At 35.1% G+C, this 23,319-nt stretch overlaps 2 protein-coding genes across 4 annotated transcripts in view; one reads left to right on the top strand and one right to left on the bottom strand.

Moving 5' to 3' along the window:
* Window positions 1–20,938, bottom strand: part of LOC106664114 (zinc finger C2HC domain-containing protein 1C-like) — a 34,311-nt gene extending 13,373 nt beyond the window's left edge. Inside the window, exons 1-2 of one of the 3 annotated variants that reach the window (XM_014389548.2) lie at window positions 20,791–20,938; window positions 12,056–12,163 (exon numbers count right to left, since the gene is read on the bottom strand). In XM_014389548.2, the coding sequence (XP_014245034.1) occupies window positions 12,056–12,106 (51 nt within the window). In that variant the 5' untranslated portion in view covers window positions 12,107–12,163; window positions 20,791–20,938. Of the gene's footprint in view, window positions 1–4,878; window positions 5,052–12,055; window positions 12,164–12,330; window positions 12,430–20,790 lie in introns of those variants that run through there. The other 2 variants (XM_014389549.2, XM_014389547.2) reach the window with 2 other exon arrangements.
* LOC106664116 (zinc finger protein 64 homolog, isoforms 3 and 4-like) lies at window positions 14,622–17,029 on the top strand. Its single transcript, XM_014389550.2, has 2 exons — window positions 14,622–15,289; window positions 16,976–17,029. The coding sequence occupies exon 1, from the start codon at window positions 14,702–14,704 to the stop codon at window positions 15,272–15,274; it is 573 nt and encodes a 190-aa protein (XP_014245036.1). The 5' UTR covers window positions 14,622–14,701; the 3' UTR covers window positions 15,275–15,289; window positions 16,976–17,029.
* Window positions 20,939–23,319: the final 2,381 nt, after the last annotated feature.

The following is a 23,319-nucleotide window of genomic DNA, read 5'->3' as shown; positions in this document are numbered from 1 at the left end:
TCGTGTCATCTACCGTTTTTTCTCCATAGTCCATTTCTTCTCAAAATAAATACCGGCAGAAAGATTGGTCTGAAATGTTTGTACTAGCAACTGTATTGACTGTTTAATAATGATAATTGTAATAGCCCATCCATCATTGATGATTTGTACCTAACGATGAACGACTGACACTGAAAATAAGGGAAAAATTACCATTTATTGGTTTTGTTGACCTTTTTCTCTCCTAGCTAACGATATCAGTAAATTACTCCGTTGTCGATCCTTGTTTCAAGGGTTTGGACCATTTAAATACCAAAATGGATTAACATACTAACAGTGAATCATGGTAATCCATTCATTACGTCTAAATATATTATTGATCGTGCATTATTGACCTCGGTGATGTTTGTACATCGGAACCGAGAGGTCACAGGAGTATTTCTACGATTTTGACCTTCTGACTTTTATAAAGGAGGATTTTTAAATCAATGAACCAAATACGAAATACCGATTTAGCCGAAATGATTGCATTCGACAGTACTTGATGAATAAAGCATGAACAAATTAGGAATTGTGTTTTGCTTGATCTTTTGAAGGTTACGTTTGCGCCTCGGATAAAAATAGATGCGGTTTTCAAATCACAACTTTCAGGACGTGGAATCGGTCGATGGAATGAAAAAAAACTAAAGGATGAAGGAGCAATGTCAGGAATATACGCAGGGCGAGGCAAGACAGCCTTGTTCCTTCAGTAGGATGTAATTGCTTTATACACTCAACATACTTAATTAAGCTGTTGTGTCCCTAAGCCAAATAATTTTTTAAAAAAGTTAAATGAGCAAAACACCATAATCTCCACATGGAAACTTCGAGATGAGTTTGGAAGATGAAAGTGGAGATGATATCCACCAGCTTTACGTCACTTCCCCAAAAGGGTTCATTGTTTGGATTTTGAAGTGAGTTGCAAGAAACGAACAAGTTGTTGTGCTTGTCAAAAAATGGAGTGAGTAAAGACCAAAGAAGATGGAAGATTGTCAGGGTTATAAGCAGGCAAGACAGTGCTAATTACATAAGAAGGAATATCTTGTTTCTTTCAGTAGGGTGTAATTGCTTTAAAAACTCTAAATACTTAATCAGTTTGTTGTGCCCCTATGCCAATAGAAATTTCCGAAGTTCAATGAGCAAAACACCATCGTTTTACCTGCAACCACTAGATGATCCATTTATCCAAATTTTCTTCTCTTCAAGAAAAGTGTTCATTGTTTGGATTTTGAAGTAAGACCTTGTATGCAGGAACAAGTAGTTTGGGATGACAAGAAATTTCAGGGATATAAGCAGGGCGAGGCAAGACAGTGTCATTGGTAAACAATGTTTCTAGTGGACTGCATTGCTTTAATTTAAAACCAAAATATACTTAATCAAGTTGTGTCCCTTAGCCAATAGAACTTTCTGAAGTTCAATGAAAAAACACCATCATATTTCGACTTTGAAACTTCCAAATGAGCCATTTATCCGCTGCTTTTTCTCACTACTTTGAAATGTTTGGTTTTGGAAACAAATTATGCATGCAGGAATTACTGTGGCATGACAAGAAATGGACGATGTAGAGAAAAATACTCAAGGTGGCGTGGTCAGGGTTATAAGCAGGGCGACGCGTGCCTATGATTTTTTAAATGTAAACCGAGGAACGTCTTGTTCCTCAATGATAGAGCGGAAAAGACAAAGTCGCGACGTCAGGGTTATAAGCGGAGAAAGGCGAGTTTCCCTTTCTCTCATCCAACGCGAACGTTAAAGAGCTAATTTTGAAATTTTTAGACGTACAAATGCATCAGTTTTTCAAGACAGCCTAATTAAACGTAGAAAATAATAAATCATTTCCTCTAGTGTATATTTCCCCCCCTTGTTTTCTCGTCTGCCTCAGTAAAGATTGTCTCGGTTCATCAGTTTTGAAATAGAAAACCCCATCGCTTCTGATTTACAGTTTATTGTCAATGACCTTATAAGTCAGGTCGACGTGTGGGTGGGACGGTGTTGCCCGAGACAACAAAGCGCGGGCGGTACAGTGGGTGTAGAAAAAGAAAATGTAAGTATATAAACCACAAAAGGGCTAAGTACAAGAAATAAAAAATCATATAAATTGAGAAAATTGTACAATTTTGAACAAAACGTTCTCTGATTCGATTTTCATAAAAAAAAGGTAAAATAGTTTTACTCATATTGTACCTTTTTCTAATGGTTCTGGTCAACCTTTTCCCGATCCTGGCCAAAAAATGGACGTAAATGGCGGAAAGTGAAAAAAAAAAATCCTTGCGTAACAGTATAAACGGAAATGATTTTGAGTAGATTTTACAATCGGTTCTGCCTGGATGTTTGTCACGGCCACCCTTGAATCACCCGTTTAGGGCCCATTTCGGTTTATCCTCGAAAACCGAACGCCATATGGTACAATTTGCCGTCGCGATTAAAGACCAATCTTTGACATTTCCACACCGTGATATTGTGGCGATTTTCCACCTTATTCCGACCGGAAATGAATGAAAGGTGAGCTTGTGTTGCACCAACAATAACCTAAAAACACTCCGGAGCAATCTGCAGGGCATGTCTGCACAAAGTCCGGATACAAATTGAATAAGTTTTCCTTGCCAAGAGAATCAATGAAGATGAATGAAGAAAGAAGGCACATCTGAAACTTCCGTGGGACAAAGTGTCTGTGTTGCATCTATCGGTGATGACCACCCCAAAAGTGCACCTTCATTATTAGAAATTTGTGCACTTTTTGGCTATTCTTTGGACCTACGGTTCTGTTTGGTGAGACTCTTTTTCCACCAGCATTTCCAAAAAAAAAGAGACGAAAGTTCACTCGAAGCGTCATTATAAACATGACCCGGTTACGCAGGAGACATATGGGTTGACCAACAAGTGGCAATCAATATTTCCACTTCCTGAATGTGGGGCAGGCGGCACCTATGCTACCTAAAAAGCCACCTATGCTGATAAAACCATTTAAAAACAACGGAGAGAAATTACAAATTCGTTATGGATGACGCGCACCGGTCTAGAGATGTAAAGGTCATCGATTCTTTTGCGATTTCGAAATACTGCATGAACATTTTATGGTTTAATTCAAAACAGGCGATTTTCAGATATATTACTACAATTTGAGCTAACCAGGAAAATGTGTTTTCTTTTTCATTCTCACTCACTCTCTCTGGCTGCTCCTCTCTCCCTCCAACTCTTTCTTTCTCGTTTACTTTTCTCTAGTTTTTTTTTCTATTTCGTTTTCTCCCTCTGTTATTTTATCCTCATTCATTACCTTAACATCGATCTCCCTTACTTTCTGTCTGTGTCTCTCTGCCACCGTCTCTCACTTTCACTCACTCTCTCTCTATCTATCTATCTATCTCATTTTCACACGCATTTTTCTCTTCCTATCTTATTCTCCTTTTTCATTCTCTCTCTCACAATTCTCTATCTTTCTTTTCTCCCTCTCCCTCCCTCTCTTTGTTCGCTTCCTTTTTTTTACTTTTCTTTTTTATCTACCTTTTGTTCTTTTCTGCCCCTCTCTTTCTCCCTTTCTTTCTCTTTATTTCTCACTCACTCACACATAAAATTTCTCTCTCGCTCTCTCTCTCCCTCACCCTCTCTTTGTCTGTTTCCCTCACTCTATCTTTTTTTATCTACTTTTTTTCTTTTCTGCCCCTCTCTTTCTCCCTTTCTTTCTCTCTATTTCTCACTCACTCATACATAAACTTTCTCTCTCTTTCCGTCCATTGTCTGTTTCCCTCACTCTATCTTTTTTTTATATACCTTTTTTTCTTTTCTGCTTTTCTCTTTCTGACTTCATTTCTCTCGATTTCTCACTCACCCACACATAAACTTTCTCTCTCTCTCTCCCTTTTTCCTCTCTCTCCTTATATGCTTCTCTCACTCTAGCTTCCTGTTTTATCTATCTTTTCTTCGTTTTTTGTCTCTCTTTCTCTTTCTCTATATTTGTCAATCACCCACTCAATCCCTCTCTCTCTCTCTCTTTCCCTTTCTCCTCCCTCTCCTTGTATGCCTCTCTCACTCTAGCTACCTGTTTTATCTAGCTTTTCTTCCTTTTTTTGTCTCTCTCTTTCTCTCTTTTTCTTTCTCTATATTTGTCAATAACCCTCTCTCTCTCTCTCTCTCTCCCTCTCTCTCTCTCTCTCTCGCTCTCTATCTTTCTTTTTATCTAATCTTTTCTTCTCTCTCTCTCTCTCTCTCTCTCTCTCTCTATCTATCTATCTATCTATCTATCTCTATCTATCTATCTGTCTGTCTGACAAAATAATGCTCTATTTCTCTCATTATAGGTTCCAATGTTGATGGACTTAATTTTATCTTTTATTTGTATCTTATTTTTAAAATAATTCGTTGTATTTAAAAACAAAGATTCAAGTAATATAATCTACAACTCTGTATTCTTTCTGCCCAGACCCGAGATATAATCAAGGGGGGGGGGAACATTGCACAAAATGTGTTGTAGATTTACATAAACTTGGGCATTATTTGAATCGATAACAGTTAGCAAAAAGTGCAGTGGACGAGTTACCAAGTAATTCAATGCGTTAGACCAAAGTCTCAAATTTGAGTCTTTGAAACAAAGCCCGTTGATTTTACATATGGCAGGTTTTGACCAAATTTCAGCATGCTTTGATAGATCTTTAAGGATTTTATAAAGATAGATCTTTAAGGATTTTATAAAGATAGATTTTTAAGGATTTTTTTGTAGTAAAAATATAAGCGTACAGGTTCTTTAAGTTCATACCGAAACCCTGACCTTGCATTGGTTAACTGGGTGTAGTCGTGTTAGGTTCCGTCCTTTGTTGATGACAGTTGTATTATTAAATTAGTCGATTTAAAAATATTCCCGTTCTTTACCTTGGAAGGATCCTTAAGATACCATTGTGATAGGTCCCACGTTTTCGCCGCCCACGAGGTATCCAAATCGAGTGATACGACCGAATTCATATTCATACTCGAACTGAGGTAATAATTGTTCATTTTTCCTTCTCGGCTTCGCCGAAATTGGTTGATTCCGTTAAAGCTGGACGTCGAAATTTTCAGGAGGGTCCGCGAGTCGATTCCAATGGCCCGAGGGTCGTCTGAAAACTGGGTATAACCAGGGCAGTAGGGGCGTCGAATAATGTCGTTTCCATGGTTTCGTTCGACAACAAAATCTTTTCTATTAACTAGAACGACGCCTGTCACAGCAAGATACCGACACTTTGACAATGCCCGTCTTGTTTACTCCTGAATTATGAATTACAATGAATATGAAAAGAAAAGCACGTGGCTCGCTTCGGCTCTTTTTCGTGCATAACCCAACATAAACATGTCGCAACTGTTTCACAATGTTAGAAAACGTTCGAGAAAGACATAGGATGTCTCAATAATGGTTTAAAGAATACATTCAGGCCGACAACATCATAAAAGCACGCTTTAGTCGAAACCTCAAACAACCTCAAATACGGTTCTGATTGCCAAACCGTCAAACAGCTATAACAACACCTTATCTAATATCACTACCTCAAAGATAGTTCTGATTTGAGAAGCAACCACCATTGCACCGAAACCAACATCATCACTTCAAAGAGGGTTCTGAATAGCATAAACCGTCGAGAAGCCTCCATAGCACCCAATCCTGCATCACAACCTCAAAGATGGTTCTGATTTATCAAATCGTCAAGCAGCCATCCTACACCACCGAATCCAGCATCACAAGCTCTAAAATGGTTCTGATTTCTCAAACCATCAAGCAGCCACCCTAGCACTGAATCCAGCATCACATCCTCAAAAGTGGTTCTGATTTCTCAAATCGTCAAGCAGCTATCCTACAGCACCGAATCCAGCATCATAACCTCAAAAATGGTTCTGATTTCTCAAATCGTCAAGCAGCCACCCTAGCACTGAATCCAGCATCACAACCCCAAAAATGGTCCTGATTTGCCAAATCGTCAAGCAGCCTTCCCCTACCTCCTAGAGCGTTTATACCTTTCGAAGTGAAGTACACGATAAAACAGAAGAGCTTCCAGAAAAGCTGGATTCATCCTAATCAGATACGAAAAAAGCTTTACTCTTCCTAACTTACATTTTTAACGTCATACCCCTATTATTTTTCTGCCCCCTAGAAATTCTCAGTCAAACTACGTCCTTAACCAAACTAACCCCTTCGCCAACCTACATCTGTCGTCCTATCAGTTTGGTCGAGCCTGTCTGACGTTTATTACAAGGGGATTTCAGATCCATTAGTCCGTACGTGCGACCGACATTAGTTAAAATGCACCTTGTGCAATGCTTCAGGGAACCGTTTTTTTTACTCATGCAAATTACGAGCCTCGGCCAGATCAGGAATACTTCGGCGGTGGTTCCGGTTTATTGCCCAGGTCGCAATAGCAACCCTACAAAGTTTCTCTTGATGATGATTATAGCGTCGAAGCCTTTTGAACATAAAATTCCAACAAATAGTACTACAATATATATATAGTACATACAAAACTGATACTGAATCATTTAACTGGGTCCGTATAGTTTCACAGTTAACTCATATACGTTTACGGATTATGCCATCGCCAGTGAGTAAACTATGTCGTGAAATGAATGAATCAATAAATGTGTTTATTTACAAAAATTATAAACAAATAATTAAGCACATAGCCATACAGCCACATATTGATGTATCATTCGATTGATTGTTTCCATCCAAAAATAGATGAACCCAAACCGCAGACCACCAGCCGCCATTAATCTTTTCTAACATGGATTTGTTTTTTGGTTGGATGCACAAAATATTTTGCGAGAACATTTTCGCGTACTGGATTAGGTTAAGAAATTGTTCCGTTAAGTTACATGATTTAATTGTTTTCTGAAGCTGAGAAAATATGCGACTGTTTTTTTATTTACTTTTAATCTGAATTTGAAAAAGAAAATAGTCAAGCGACATGGGGTTAGGTTAGGGGTAGGGATGAGTATTTTAGGTAGCGTTAGGGTTAGAGTTAATATTAGGGTTGGTGTTAGGGATAGGCTACCCTATTATTACTCGACTAACTATCAAAGATTCAATGTTTTCCGTAATGCGGAGAAAATATGCGTGTTTTTTGTTAGTTTTTAAAATTGAATTTGAAAAATAGTTCAAAAGGTGGGATTAGTTTAGGTTGCGTTGGGGTTGGGTTAAGGTTAGCATTAGGATTAGGATAACGAGTATATTAGAGTTAACATTAGGGCCTTTGTAGGGCCAGGGACGGACCAGGTTAGGATTAATACTTTCTATTAGGGTAAGGATTAGGGTTAGGTTAGGTTTAATTTTTCTATTAGGGGTAGGTGCAGTTATGTATCCATGATTTAATGTTTTTCCGTGAAGCGGAGAAAATATGCTACTTTTTTAAAATCTGAATTTGAAAGAAAAAAAAATAGTCGTGACTTGCGGTTAAGTCAGGGGTAGGGATGAGTTAGGTTGCATTAGGGTTAGGGTTAATATTAGGATAACGGTTACAGTAGGACGGGTTAGGATAGTTAGGTTACGAACAGGTTACGATTTGATTAACTTTTTTTATATTAGTGTAAGGATTAGTGTTTATATTGTGATAAGGGTTAAGTTACATATCCAAGGTTCGATTATTTTCTGACAAGTGGAAAAAAATTATATGTGTTTTTTGTTTGGTTTTTAAACTGAATTTGAAAAAAAGTCAGTAAGGTTGCGGTTAGGCTAAGGTAGTGTTAAGGTTAGGTTAGGGATGGTTTAACTATGGTTAGGATTAAGAACGTGTTAATTTAGGTAAGTTAAAGTTAGCGTTAGGGGCGGTTTACGCTATGTAAGTTGTAAGCGGTATTTATAGTGAACACAGTATCAATCAAAGGAAAAATCAGAACAGGTTTAGCTTAAATATGGTAAAAGTTAGAACTAGGGATGGTTTAGATAAAGTTAGTGTTAAGGACTGGTTAGGTAAGATAGGAATAAGGCTAGCGTTAGGGATTGTTTAGGTTAGGTAGGATGAAGGGTTAGGGTTGGTCAGGTAGGGCTAAGGTTAGCGTAAGGATGGTTTAGATTGAGTTAATACGGTTAAGAAAGGGTTAAAGGTAGGTTGAGGTTAAGGTGTAAGGTTATCCATAATTTTTTTTTTGAATCGAAGAAAATATACGATTGCAAAGCGCAAGTTCTTACGGAATTGACCTCTCCTGAGTCGATTGGCGCAAGAATTAAGTCCGTAAGCCTCAAAATTAATGATAAAAAATTGTTTTTGATTATGACTGTTTTGCCCACTGACCTGATATTGTCATATGATCTCTCAATAGCTAAATTGTTTTATCTTGGAAACAGAAATCACTCGACGTTTCAGCTGTTCACGCTCATTTCAGCCCGTTTAATCGAGCTTTTTAAACTTTTCCGATTAACTTTAATTATCTTTGACAACGGTTTAACGGGTTAATTTTTTCCCTCGCAGAGCTTCCTTGAGAAGTTCGTCATAGTGTGACGACATTCAACGGGTCGTATCTCCCCATGAAAATCTTTCAAAACGACGACCAATAGTTTTTCCATCGTTACTATTATGGAATTAAAACTACTACTTGTAAAGAAATTTTTAAAAATATGTCATTTAATGTGTTTTAATAAGAAAAACTGCCAATTCACATAGGACAATCTATGTTCAAAACTTTTGCCGATTTTCGTTTTGTGTTGAACCGTAGACACGGTAGATCTTGTTATTTATTTAACGTGGATGAAATGAAGAGAGTCTGTGAGTAAGGTAAGGTTTGTGGGAAGGGGGCAAACCATATATAGTAGTCATTTGAAGGTGAACCCGTCTCTGAGTCACAATCTACTTTCCAAAACCCACGCTATAATTATTACCCCTGGCATATAGAGATAAATATAACTGCAATTTCTTTTCGATTCACCCGGCACCCGATGATGACGTTCGTTGACATCGTTTCGAAAATTTTTACATCTCATTGTAAATAACTGCCCTCTGTACGTAATAAAAAGCGTTTATTCGCTCGATAGTTAATACGGTTTGAAAATAATCGCGGATAAACATTATTATTGTTGTTAATAGTAATAATTTATTGAAATTATCCCTTAATATTAGTATTGAGATTATCCCTTAATAATCATAATACGATATTTACTAAGGAAAAGCTGAAACTTTTCATATCGCCTCTCATACGACTCTATTTTATTATTATTGTCTTTAAGCCATTCTGGGTCCACTCTACCTTTAATATTTTCTGCCAGGATTTCTTCCCACCTGCACGACTAAACGATGCCCTAGGGTGGTGCGGAGGAAATACCCAAGAATAGACAGGAAGATGCTTTGATTACATACATTTAGATAGGAAGGTTAAGGTCCATTATGTTAATACACCTCAAGATGCAAGGTATAGATTTTCGTCAAATTAACCCTTTTTAACTTCAAATTAACCCTTTCATTGAAGCATTTTAAAAAATGGTATGAAATGTAAGCATATAAAGTAAAATTCCTTATATTTGAGAATTTTCTGTTTGAATAGAAAATAATTGGCCTCGTAATTTTATGAAAGTTAATTACAATTAAAATTAAACGTAATTTAAATTTTAATCAATTTTCATATGATCTTCTAAGAACCCAATTATTTTTATAGCTTGATTATAAATCATTTCGGCTCGATTCGCCGGTGCTCGGACCACTTGAGCTATCGTATCTTTCATCACAAATAAAATAAATTCGTCTTGACAGCAAAAGTGGTTAGAATATCGGCGTATCGAGCCGAAGGTCGTTGGTTCGAGTCCCGCCCGTGACTCTGACTTTTTCATTTCAACCAATACTTGCATAAAAACTAAAAATCAATTTAAATAATCACTTGGGTTAACTGGTACCGACTAAAAAATAGAGATTAATATTTTTATTTTTCCGTCCAAATCAACTCTTTTAAAATCTAATTAACCTATTTAAATTCAAATTAACCCTTTTTAACTTAAAATTAACCATTTTTTAATGCAATATAAAAACTGGATATGGTATGAAATGTAAGCAAGTAAAGTAAAACTTCAACTAAAAGAATAAATAGAAGAATTATTTGTTTTTACATTTAATTTTATAATTTTTAATTTTGATCATAATTAATTTGCATATGGTCAAAGAGATTAATTAATATGATATAAACAAATCGGAAATATCCAGGGATTACTAAGTCCTTAGTCTGTTTAATGTTTTAAAGAAATGGTTAATTTGAAATTACAAAGGGTGAATTTAAAATTAGAAAAGATTAATTTGAATTTAAAAAGGATTAATTTGAAGGTAAAAATAAATTTAGGTTATATCTAGGTTATTTAGGTTATAAATAAATTTAAAAAAGGTTAATTTGGATTGAAAAAGAATTAGTTTGCAGTTAAAAGCGTCAATATAGAGTTAAAACGAGTTAATCGAAATAAAACAGCTTAATTTGAAAGGAAAAAGGTTTGATTTGAAGTTAAAAAAGTTAATATAAAGTTTAAAATGGTTGATTTGAGGCGAAAATTGATTAATTTGAAATAAAAAAAAGGTTAATTTACAGTTAAAAGGGTTAATTTGTAATGTAAAAAAGTTGGTTGAAATAAAAAATAGTTAATGTGAAGTTAAAAAGAGTTATTTTGAATTTAAAAAAGATTAATTTGATGTTAATGAGTTAATTTGAAACGGAAAAGGGTTAATTTGAATTTAAAAAAAGTTGGTTGAAATAAAAAAGAGTTAATTTGAAGTTAAAAAGAGATATTTTGTAATTTAAAAAAAATTAATTAGGTTAAAGAGTTAATTTGAAATGAAAAAGGGTTAATTTCTAATTAAAAAAGAATGATTTGAAATGAAAAACGGTTAATTTGAAATGAAAAATGGTTAATTTTTAATTAAAAAAGAATGATTTGAAATGAAAAAAGGTTAATTTGATGTTAAAGTGTTAATTTGAAACGAAAAAGGGTTAATTTTTAATTAAAAAAGAATGATTTGAAATGAAAAAGGGTTAATTTCTAATTAAAAAAGAATGATTTGAAATGAAAAAAGGTTAATTTGATGTTAAAGAGTTAATTTGAAATGAAAAATAGTTAATTTCTAATTAAAAAAGAATGATTTGAAATGAAAAAACGTTAATTTGATGTTAAAGAGTTAATTTGAAACGAAAAAGGGTTAATTTTTAATTAAAAAAGAATGATTTGAAATGAAAAAGGGTTAATTTGTAATTAAAAAAGGATGATTTGAAATGAAAAAGGGTCAATTTTAAGTTAAAACGGTTAATATAAAGTTTAAAATGGAGACGAAAATGGTTATCTTGAAATTAAAAAGGGTTAATTTTTAAATTCACCAGGGTTAGTTTGAAGCTAAAAGCGTTAATAGAAAGTTAAAAGGGTTAATTTGAAAATAAAAAAGGTTGAGTTTAAATGAAAAAGGGTTGTTTTGAAGTTATAAAGGTTAATATAAAGTTTAAAAAGGTTAATTTGAAACGAAAAATGGTTAATCTGATGTTAAAAAGGGTTAATTTGAATTTAAAAAAATGCTAATCTGGAATGTAAACGGGTTAGTTTGAAGTTAAAAGTGTTAATATAAAGTTAAAAAAGGTTAATTTGAAATTTGAAAAAAGCCAGGGTAACAGAATAAAAGGAAAAAAGGGAATTTGCAATGAAAAGGCGAATCAGCCACAACAAACAGAACCACACTCAGCTTAATTGTTGAAAAAAAAGCTCCATTAAATTTTGGAAATCAGGAGATATTTTTGAAAGAATAAAAGCTCACAATAGAGCAGAATAGGATTTGTCCGGAATTCAGTTTTCCAACTTGAGCTCATCCAATCGAACTCTGGGCAAGGGAAAAGCACAGAAAACACTAATTTTCATGAAAGTCAAAGAAAACACAATCCTACAAAAACATGCGACGTAGTTCAACTTTTCACTAATTTATCAAGGCTTGATTGTATATTTGTAGACATTTCAAAACGTAAGGCTTACATGGAATCAAAAATCAATTACCTTATTTTAGGCTTTATCGGTGAATTATATGTTATATTATATTATTTTTTAATAGTTTAATATATAAATGACTGAAAATAGTCTTACTTGTCCACACTTGCAGGCGCATTTGGTCGCTGTGGCTTGCTTTTTGTCCATTATGTCGTCCCAGGAAAATAAGTACGGGTCGAAAAGTACCGGAGCAAGTCAAAATTCCTGAAAAAACAGCAGAAAAGAAGAATAAAACCATTTGACCACCTGAAAATCAAGAAAAACGAACACACACACACATAACCCAATTTGATTGAAAACACCAACTTCAGAAGTAAAAAGTGCCAGGAAAGAACCTGGTTTCTCCTTAACTGTTAAAATAGAAATCTCACCTGGTTTATTATTAAATTAGTCGTTAGTTAGTTAGAAATAAACTATTATGTTCGCGTCACAAAAGAAAACAGCACGAACTGACAAGTTCACTCGTCAGATAGCCGGGCTTAGGCTTCTGGACAAAATGGCATCGTAGCCCCACCACATCACGTGGCTCAACATCAGGGTTATAAGCTGAGTCAAGACTTCAATTTTCCCCTTGGCTTTTCCACGTTTCTTTATTACAGTAGAACAAACGAATTTCTTGTAAAATAATTCTGTGGAATATTGCCACCAGGAACACATTGAACCAATCCGCGGCTCAAGTTACCACTGGTTACAGGTGATTTTTTTTTTCAAAAATAACCGCCTTTTTAATTCTTGAACTTATTTTGTCCAAAATCTATCATTTTTGACAATCTTGTCGTATATTATCATACAACCTTTAATTGTGTGACTTTATTTATTTTAGGCATTTGGAGTTTCTTGTCAATTCAACCTTCATCCTGAACTGACTATTTTCCTTGGATTTCCCTGTCTGGCAAAGTCAGTGTGTATTGGGGTTAATCTCACTGACAGGGTGTCGAGAGGCCAGGGAGGCTTTAATCGTACGGGGAGGATTATGAGAGTTGAGATGAAGGGATTTTCATGAAGCAAAGAATAATTATAGGTCTGCTGTATATACTATGTACAAGATGGGTCGTAAGAAACTTCCTTGGGGGTAGTCCTGTGCGATAGACGGCTGTAGGAAGGAAACATTGATAACTTGATCAGGTAGTAGGTAAAAGGGAGGACTCGGTAAGCTTCCAGAGAAGTCCACAAAAATTCTTGGAATACATAGACCCATTGATGATGGTTCGGAGGATTTTGGATTGTAAGAATTGGATAAGTTGGAAGTTAGAATATTTGGTTGAACTCCAAAGATTGATGCCGTCCCAGAATGGTGATGTAAATGAAGCGTTTGTTTTGCATAGTCAGTTTTTTTATCGTTTGCCCAGCAGTCTGAAAGTCTGATTTCTTGTCTTTTGAGTCGTTTGTCAATCTATAGTCCAAGCTGGTTTGAAAAAATATTGTAGTAGATAGGAACAGCAGTTATCCTTTGAACGATGAACTCATAGGATGTGACATGGCATTGTACGTTTCTGATTTTTTTACGAGAGCAAAGGAGGACAGTAGCAAGCCCGTAGGTGGAAATGGTAGGAATGTCTGTGATGTACTCTGATCCTAAGATACTTCCTTGGGGTACTCCAGCATCTACGCCTCAGCTAGGTAATAAGAGAGGAGCAACACTAGAAAGGTAAAAAATAATTACATGCAACCAGCTTCCAGAGAAGCCCGAGAAGAACGTTCAAAACTGCAGTTGTGCACTCGGGGCTTCTCAGGAAGCTTAAGCTAGTCCTTTTACTTAACAAGTGTGAGTTAGTTGGGTTATTAAAATCTTTGGTTCTATTGAACTTGGGATCATTCTGATCGGGATGGGGAGACTACCTGCAGCAGCAAGAGAACTCTCAACAGCTGTCGCGGCTGCCTGTTGCATGAGGGCCTTCACTCCCTACCGACTTCTACAAAGTCTAATCCAACAGCTCCCAAAACCGGGGAAAATTCCAGTCATTAAAGCCGTAAGTACATCTGTTTGAAGAGGGTATTGCAGTAAATGAGAGCAGTGGTTATCCTTCGAAAATGGTCTTAAGATACTTCCTTTGGGTAGTTACAAAGTTAACTGCGATAGCCGGTTGATAGGATAACTTCAGCAGTAGGTAAAAGAGAGGACTCTCTTAAACTTCTAGGGAATTACGAATATTTTTTACATTGACGGTCGGAAGATTTTGATTCACTAGCTGCAGCACACATTTTTCGTTCTCCCAACAGCCGACGTAGCTGCCTCTTCAGCAGCAAAGGTACTGCCAACAGCACTCGATGCAGCTGTTGAATATGCAATGTGAGCGTCTAAACTCAAAGGGGTGATCAGAAATAAGGTTGAGGGAATGCAGGAATAAAAAAACGTTAAAATCATTTTAGTACAGACACCAAATAGTTTTCAGAAAAGACAAAGGAACCCAGGGAGACTATTCCGCATCATGTAATAAATCATTTAATCTGTCGAAAATTTTAAACATTTCACATTTATTTTTGTTTTGTCGGTTTTGTTCTGTTGCGTAGTAGGCAAAAAATTTTAAAATCGTGCCAAATTTGAACACGGGTTGGTGTTAGCGGACTATCTTCCTGCAGGACCAATAAAGAAAATCTTTAATCAAGCGGTCGGATCGGCTAATCCTTAGAATTGTTTGTTTACAATATTCTCCCTTCCAGGACTTCATTTATTGTAAGTCAGTTTCGTTTCGTTTTCAGGAGCGGTTGTTCATTTTTAACTCGATTTAAACGAAAAACGCAATGGCTCCTTTCAAATGCCGTTTCTGCCCAGGGGAGTTCGGCTCTTCCTCTGAACTCACATCTCACCAGACATCGACCCATGTAACACTCACGACGAAATTCCAGTGCTGTCTTTGCAGTCGTACTTTCTTCAACGACAGGGACGTCGCGGAACACATTAAAATCGAGGGATTCGGTCACCAGACGTTCCGCTCCCACGTCCTGTTCAAATGTCCTCATTGCGATTTCGCCAAAGAAGACAGGTCCGAACTCCCGGACCACCTGGGGCAATGCCATCAGAAGAGGATGGAGTGTCCGTCCTGCGAGACTCTCCAACTGGGCCTCCTGTCTTGCACGGGATGCGGACTTCATTACTTCAACCTCAAAGGGCTGGCGAACCACATCGCCTTGAAACACTGCAGGGAGGAGAACGGAAGCAGGAGAAAAAGCCCAAAGTCTTTTTTCTTCTACTGCGCCTTTTGCCCGTCGAGAACCACACTTTTGCCGGAGTTCTCTCACCATCTCCTTTCCAGCCATAGGCAGCAGATAATAAAAATAGGCTCCCACTGCTGTCAGTTACACAAGCGGAAATAATTTATCCAAATCATGGTAATTTTTACAAATTTATTAATTAAAAACTAGACGAAGTAAACTTGAACGAAACATTTTTGTAAAATTTTTATTTATATGCCTTAATTTGTTTAAACATATTTACATTTCAGTAATTGATTTGTTACATAAAGACGAATCTTTGGTTATAGATTGATAGTCCAGTAGTAGGTACATGCTACTGCTTTATACAAACCCAACTCTGTTCACAAATATACATACATTCATACGTGTACAGAGCTGAGCCTAAATCAAGAGGGGGAGAGAAAGAGAGAGAAGAGAAAAAGAGAGAGAGAGAGAGTGAGAGAGAGGGCGTGCATGTGCGTGTGAGTGAGAAATGGAGGGAAAGAAAATGAGAAAAAAAAGAGACAGAAAAGAAGAAAAAAAATAGATAAAAAGAAAGCTAAAGTAAGAGAGTCAGACAAAGAGAGTGTGTGAGAGAGAGAATGAATGAATACAGGCTTGTCTAGTGTCAGAATTTGGCCAAATACTGACCATTCTTACATTCAACTACATAATTGTGATGCCATAGATCCAGATCGGTTTAAGGTAGTTACAAATGGGGATTTTGTCCTGGATTGACAAAAGTTTCTTTATAAAAGCCAATTCAGTTATGTATATTAAGTTCTGTTCTCTTGGGTAAAAATTTGAACTTAATTTTAGCCTTCTTGAAGGTGTTAAAAATAAATTCTTATCCTACAAACCTGGTTAGAGGTTAAAAGGAGCCTTATTGACAATGGTGTAAATCTAATTTGAAAATTGTTTTTAATTATGTAAATAATTAAAGAAAATTCATGCTGGTGTCTATTCAATGGTTTTTAACCCAGAAGGGTTCCATTTATCAAAACAGGATGGTTAAAAGACCAGGTTTTTCCATTGCATCGTATTTTTCTGGCACATCTTCAGCAGGCCAGACAGGTCATCAGCAAACTCCGAGGACTGTGAAGTGGAGCTCGAAACATTTTTAAAGTCATTTTGGTTGTTGTCCCACTTTCTTCTCATTCNTCTCTCTCTCTCTCTCTCTCTCTCTCTCTCTCTCTCTCTCTCCATAATTGTATGAAATTTATTGTTAGAGACAGACAACCGGCTATTTTGATAACTACTTTTTTGAATACGATAGAAATGTTACAAAACTATCTGCAATCTGTATTAAATTGTGACATCTCTCCATGTGGTGTACAGTGTGATGAAATTGCAATTTTGTCATTGCAACCATTTTGGCCTGCCTATTGCTGATTCTGTCTGTCAGATGTTCTGCTTTGGCGCTACAGTAAAGATGGCAAAAGTTGAAACATCTCTGACAGGGCTAAAAATGATCAGTAGTGATCAAATTAGAGGTTCATCAACTCACAAACTAAATGGAGAATTCTCAGTTTGTTAACAGGTGGTTTTAGAAAAAGTATAAATAAAATTTTAAAATGGGCTTAAATCAAGTTGTGTACTTTATATTTCAAGTCTTAAAAGTGCGCTTTCTGTGAATATGTCGCCATAATACCATGAACTTAAAAATTTTCTAACAAGTTCTAACAGTCCTGTTCATGATGGTAAAATTACAGAAAACTATAATTTCTTTTATCTAGGGCAATCATCAAAGCTCCTTTTTTTAATCTTAATGTGTAATATTTATTAATTTTTTTAAACACTAGATAAGTTTCTTTTATATTTTTTGTTTTTGGTTTGTTTTAGGACACAGAGCGTACTTGAGACAACCAAGAATTTGTTTTATTAACAACACTGTTACTTGAAACAAGTACTATTTTTGTTATTTTTGTTTCCATAAGTTTTTGTTGTAACGTGCCAGTGCGGTTTTGTCAGGTGATTGTTTTTTTTGATAAATGATGATAAATGATTCTAAGTATAATTCTGATTCAAAGTTTCATAATATGTAAAGTTCAGACGTATTTAGAAATATGATGTATTATGAGTTTAAATATCATGCGCAATAATATTTGGAGAAAAAACAGCAGATCGAATTCAGCTGAGAAAAATTTATTGCATTTATTGTTGATTTTAAAACGTGTATTAACAAGAGTTATTTTTTCATATTTGGATTTATAATCGGTAAAATAATGTTTCTTAATACTAATAAGATGTTGTAGTTTATGTTGTTAATTAATATGCCTGCTTATAATAGCAAAATATAAGCAGAAGTTGCAATAAATGAGTTTCAAAATGATTGCTAGATTTATTTAACCTTTTTTTTGACACAACAGTGTCAGTTTGTGTAAATCAAATCATAATTTTATCTATATGCTTGTGTTTTTATTTTAGAAAAGATTAAGCCAATCCAAAGGTACTGTCAATAATCCAGCTTAAAGCTACAACAAGTGAGTTATGCTAAAAGTACATAGTACAGGCATAAAATATGGTACATAATTTTACTGAAAAACATACATTTTTTTCACAGCAAAATGGAGGTTTTTGTCTTGGTTCATGGTCACATAGGTCTGTAGAGTAAGGAAAAGACGGATGAGCAGCTAAGGCCAGGTCGTCCCAACCTCTGGATTTAACCTTCTGATGCTAAAAATGCTATAAAAACCACAATTACAAGAATGTGGTAGAGTCGGTGGACTGGAGGATCTGACTTGACTAAGGATAGGATAGTTGGCACAAAGCCCGTGTATGTGTCTGGCATGAGAAAAAAAGGTTGCTTGATGTGTCCCACCTAATTGAAGGGTGCAACTCCTTGGCTCCATATAGAGAACTTGTAGAACTGTCACTCTATATGAGAATCATGCTTGAGCATGGCAACGAGTTTCTGGGTCTCCTGTTCCACTTCTTGAAGGAAACAGCCTTAATTAGGTTAGTTTTAAATAGGTGCAAAGGGTGATGGAGGATCTCGAGTACTCAAACTGAGTAAATGTTCAATGTACAATGTAAGTAGGAAAGAATGTATTTAAGAGTGAGTGAGAGAGAATAAGTTTGGTGTTAGGAACAGATGCATTAGGGGCTGATATGACTTAGCTGTTGGTACCCTCTGGAGCAACCTCGGTGGATGGATGGATAAGACCTAGGTTTGACCTTGGGCTGCCAACACCCAAGGTAGGTGATTTATGAAGCTTATATTTTTTTATTTGGAGGGTGCAACTCCTTGGCTCCATATAGAGAACTTGTAGAACTGTCACTCTATATGAGAATCATGCTTGAGCATGGCAACGAGTCTCTGGGTCTCCTGTTCCACTTCTACAGTAGTATTGCTCGGGTGCGTACGTGGATGTTCATTGGTATCAAGCATACTTTATAAACTTAAGTGATTCTTACCCACTCTTATTACCTTATCCTGGAATCTTATTTAACTGACCTCTGCTCTCAGAGTCCTCAGAGACAAGGGCATCCCACAAGGGAACATTCTTCCAGCCTGTCTACCTTTTATTCTACTGACCAATTTTGTAATTTTGTCTTTTAACCCTAAAGCAATCAACGTCCAAGAATACCCTGAGCTTATCGAAGACAGGTGCAAAAAGTGGATAGGAATAAGTAAAAATGTACACAGTCCATGGTCAACATGGATATTCACGTGAAAAAATAAACTGAGGAAGTAGAATACCCAAGACTTGAGACAACTAAGTTGTGTTGACCATCAAAAATCAGCTAGCTCTATTTAAGATATTACACCGACCACTTTGGATATACAGATCGGATCTGTTCAGTTCCGCCAAGTCATCTGATAAACAGCACATCCAATCATTCCAATCAAAAGGTCTTGACAAATTATTAAAGCTTCTAATTGTCCACAATGACCTTTGATCCTGATTCCAAAAGTTCCACACCAGTCTTTCAATCCATCCTAATCCTATGCCCAAGCCACACACTTTTGCAACCTGTGAACCCTTCACGTAGCTTTGAACGGTCTGGAGACCTCTTACGCCCTTAATCCTTAATTCCTTCAACTTTGTTACACAATATTAATAGTCGACATTCAAACCAGTTGATAATTCCAAAACACAAAACAAAACATTTAGCAACTCATTTTTACTGAAAAGCACGAGAATCGTGAACAATATGCCATTAGAAATAAAAAATATAAAACAATGAAAATTAATTAAAAAATAAATAGAAATGCTAATTTCAAAATATGTATAATCATCTTCTGTGGCAATTAATCTACATATAAGTTTTTTATTATGTTTACATATACATTTTACAATATAGTGTCATAAATCTTAATTTATTATATATTGTATTTTTTGTTTTTAATTTCAATTTTATCATTTTTTCTCTGCCTTGTTAAATGCGTTCACTAATGCACTTATTAAATGGTTATTGTATAATTATATATTTTTTACTTTTTAATTTTTTTTTATTCCTACTTCCAAATTTTATGTTTATACACTTTTTTTTTAAATTGTAGTTGTAAAGTGAAATCATTTGTTTATAATACAATTATGTTAGGTTACATTGTACATTACACACTATATGTTAAATTTTGTAATACTGATTAAAGCTAAAATTATATGTTCCATAATCATTTTGTTTGTATATTTGGGGTTTAATTATTTTTGTAAAATCAAACTCTTTGATTGTAAAAATGGTCAATATGGTTTAAATCTGCGATTATTATAAATAAAGCGTTTCAATTCAATTCTCTCTCTCTATTACATTCTCTTACTATCTTTCTCTAACTCCCTTTCACATTCTCATTTTATTTTCTGTTCATTTTATCATTCTCCTTCTCTCTCCCTCTCTCTTATTCTTTTTTCCCTTACTATCTTTCTCTAACTTTCTGTCTCTCAATCTCTATCTCTTACATTCTCTTTTTATTTTTTCGTTCATTCTGGCATTCTCGTTCTCTCTGTATCTCTCATACTCTCTATCCCTCTCCTACTTTCTCTTTTTCTTTTACTATCTTTCTCTCTCTGTCTCTCACTCTCTTTTTATTTTTCCTTTCATTCTATCATTTCTATCATTCTCTTTTTCTCTCACACTCATTCTCTCTTACTATCTTTCTCTCTCTGTCTCTCAATTTCTCTCTTTCACACTCTTTTGTAATTTTTTTTCATTCATTCTATTATTATTCTCTCTCTCTCTCACTCTCTCTCTCTCTCTCTCTCACTCTCTCTCTCTCTCTCTCTCTCTCTCTCTCTCTCTCTCTCTCTCTCTCTCTCTTTTAAAAGAGCTGTAGATCCTTCGATGTTTGTTGATAATTTTAGTTTTAGTAGGAAAGTCGTTTGTAAGGCTCAATGTGATGGATGTCCGCTGCGAGAGAACTATTGCATAATCAAAATTGGGGAGTAATAAATTGTTGTTTTAAGCTTACAGCATAATAAAATAATTAGCAAAATATATTAACTTTTTAAAATATTTTATTTTAATACAATATAATTTTGTTAAGCCTGCATATAACGTTTTGGTTTACAATCTAAGTTTTCTTGAGCTTTATGTAATAAAATTGTTTGTTTTTACAGTTTTTTAAAAAGGGTTATAATAAAGAATAGTTGGTATTGTTTTGTCCCTAGATCTCACAGTATTGATTTAAACAATTTAAAAATAGCTGAAATTACCTTTTTTTAGTTAATTCGCAGAACAGAGATACAGAAATAAAAGCGCTTATCATGCCTTGTCTAAACGTTAACTAATATTTTAAACAATTAAAATTTTTTATGTAAAAAATTTAATAAATAAAACTAATTTAGTCATTAAATGGTGACACACTACATAAGTCAATAAAAGATTCAGTTGTCAAGCAACGTGAAACAGATGCTAATGAAATAAATAACCAATTGAACTTTGCAAGCAAACCTAAATAAACGGCAGCAGTCAGATCGTTATGATACTTCGATCCAAGTCATCAAATTTATAAATATTAAGAACACATATAGACTGAGGAGGCACCCTTAGTTGACACCTTCCATTTTCACCATTCCTGTGCTATGGGACGTTTTAGAGTATGAATTAGTGGAAAAGTTTTCTGAAATTTTTCTTATTACGTTTACTTTATACTTGTAGAAGCTACTTGTTTTCGCTTACCCTACATTTACAACTAAAATGTAGCTTAAAACATTAATACTCTCTCTCTCTCTCCCTCCCACATCCTCCCATTCCTCCCTTACCCTCCCACTCCCTCTCGCTCACTCCCTCCCTCTCTCTCACTCCCTCTCCCTCTCAATCCCTCACTCCCTCTCTCTCTCTCTCTCTCCCGCTCCCACTCCCTCTCCCTCTCTCTCTCTCTCCCTCTCAATCCCTCACTCCCTCTCCCTCTCTCCCACCCTCTCTCTTCCTCTTTCCCGCCCTCTCTCTTCCTCTTTCCCGCTCCCTCTCTTCCTCTCTCTCTCTCTCTCTCCTGAATAAAATAGAGAAAAAACTAAAAGCCATACATTCCTTCAGATTAATGAAAACTATTTATAATAATTACTAGTGACTACTAATTGAAATAATTTTTAAAGCAAGCGATGTATTATAAACAATTAAAAATTGAGATGAAAAGATGTGCCGTGGGTGGAAGTAGAAGTTACTGCCTATAGATACATACTGTGAAAAGAAATTACTTAAAAATTATAAATGAAGACAGTTAAAATCACCAAAAAATTGTTTAAATATTAGTGCATTTATATAAATAAATCTGCGAATCGCGTCTCAAAGTTGTAATGTGCAGAGTGTGTCATATACAGCAAAAATCTGTTGTTTCACCCGTTCTGGGCTTATAGGACACCGGTGAGTCCTAGTTCATGAGGTAACTTGATTAGTAGGCCCGGTATCAGTGGTTGAATTTATTCTATTCTAATAGTAGAAGCTATCAAAGTTTATCAATAACCAAAAAATTTGTAAAAACCAAATATTTTTCATGCAAACTAGGTCTTTTTTTGGCAAAACTAATATGAGGTTTAAGCACTTCAAGAGATCCCTGAATATAAATTTTTGTTTGAATTTAAATGGATCGATTTTTTTACCTCGAAAGTTGTTTCGATTTCTGAGAAGTCGTGGGAATATTCGATTAAAACAGGTATAATTCAAAAAGGACTAAAAGGATTTTATGGTCAAAGGGTCCATTTGAATGATGAGGAACGCACCTTTTTAACGACTTATGTATTTGTCGTAAATTAATCTCATATTTTTAATAGAAATAATAGTCTTATTTTAATGTTTAATACAGTTATAAAAAGTTCTTTAAAACGAATTATGCAAATCGGCCAACTAGCTTTTGAGAAAAATTATGTTAGAGCTTGTTGTCGTCGAAATCATCAGTCAAAAAATTAATTTACACCGATTTCGGCGAAAGTCGTTATTTAAAGGTTTTATAACGCTAGAATCACGACAAATGAGGTCAAATGCAAAAGTAGTAATTTGACGATTTACCTTTTTAAATCATACCAAATTAGAATATTCTGCGTCGTATTTGTAGAACATTTTCGTTTTTATGTTGACCAAAAATGAAATTAATATACCAACAATAATATTTTTTTTTGTAATCTTTAAATAAGATTTGTAACCTTTACTTAATCCTTATAAGTATTTATTATACTTCGAAAACGAAATGTATGGAAAGTTTTGCCGTACCCTTTCTCAATATTTTAAACATGCCGAAATTGAATTTACTAAATGTACACCATAATTAATCGATGTCGAAAAGCAGGATGAAATTAAAGAAGTACAATCGTTATATGAAACAAGATATATTGACCAAAAAATAGACAAGTTCAACTAGAATGTACTGATTAAATAAATTCGTACCAATAGTGGATATGGGGAAAAGAAAAATTCCTATAAAATAGATGACAAATGAAATGACTCTCAGAAAACTCCGGGACAAGGCTTAGAAAAAGTGTCAAAAAAGCAAGACTGAGAGATTGGGAAGCTTCTTTTATATGATTAAAAGTGTTTTTAGAAATCAAATCAAACGGAAAATAAGAAACGAAAAAAAAATAAACACTTCCGCTGTAGTTGACTTAATAGCATCCAATGACCCATAACATTTATCAGGTTATGGGCTCAGGGTTTTGTTGAACGCGTGAACTATATTTTGACTGCAGTATTCTGTAATTCCAAGGTTGTGACACGATGACAAGCACAGGTTTTGTTATTCCAATACTCAC

Source organism: Cimex lectularius, unplaced genomic scaffold (genome assembly GCF_000648675.2).
Source record: "Cimex lectularius strain Harlan isolate CLEC.00 unplaced genomic scaffold, Clec_2.1 scaffold82, whole genome shotgun sequence".
NCBI classification, from domain to species: domain Eukaryota; kingdom Metazoa; phylum Arthropoda; class Insecta; order Hemiptera; family Cimicidae; genus Cimex; species Cimex lectularius.
This window is presented reverse-complemented; position numbering and strand designations above follow the sequence as displayed.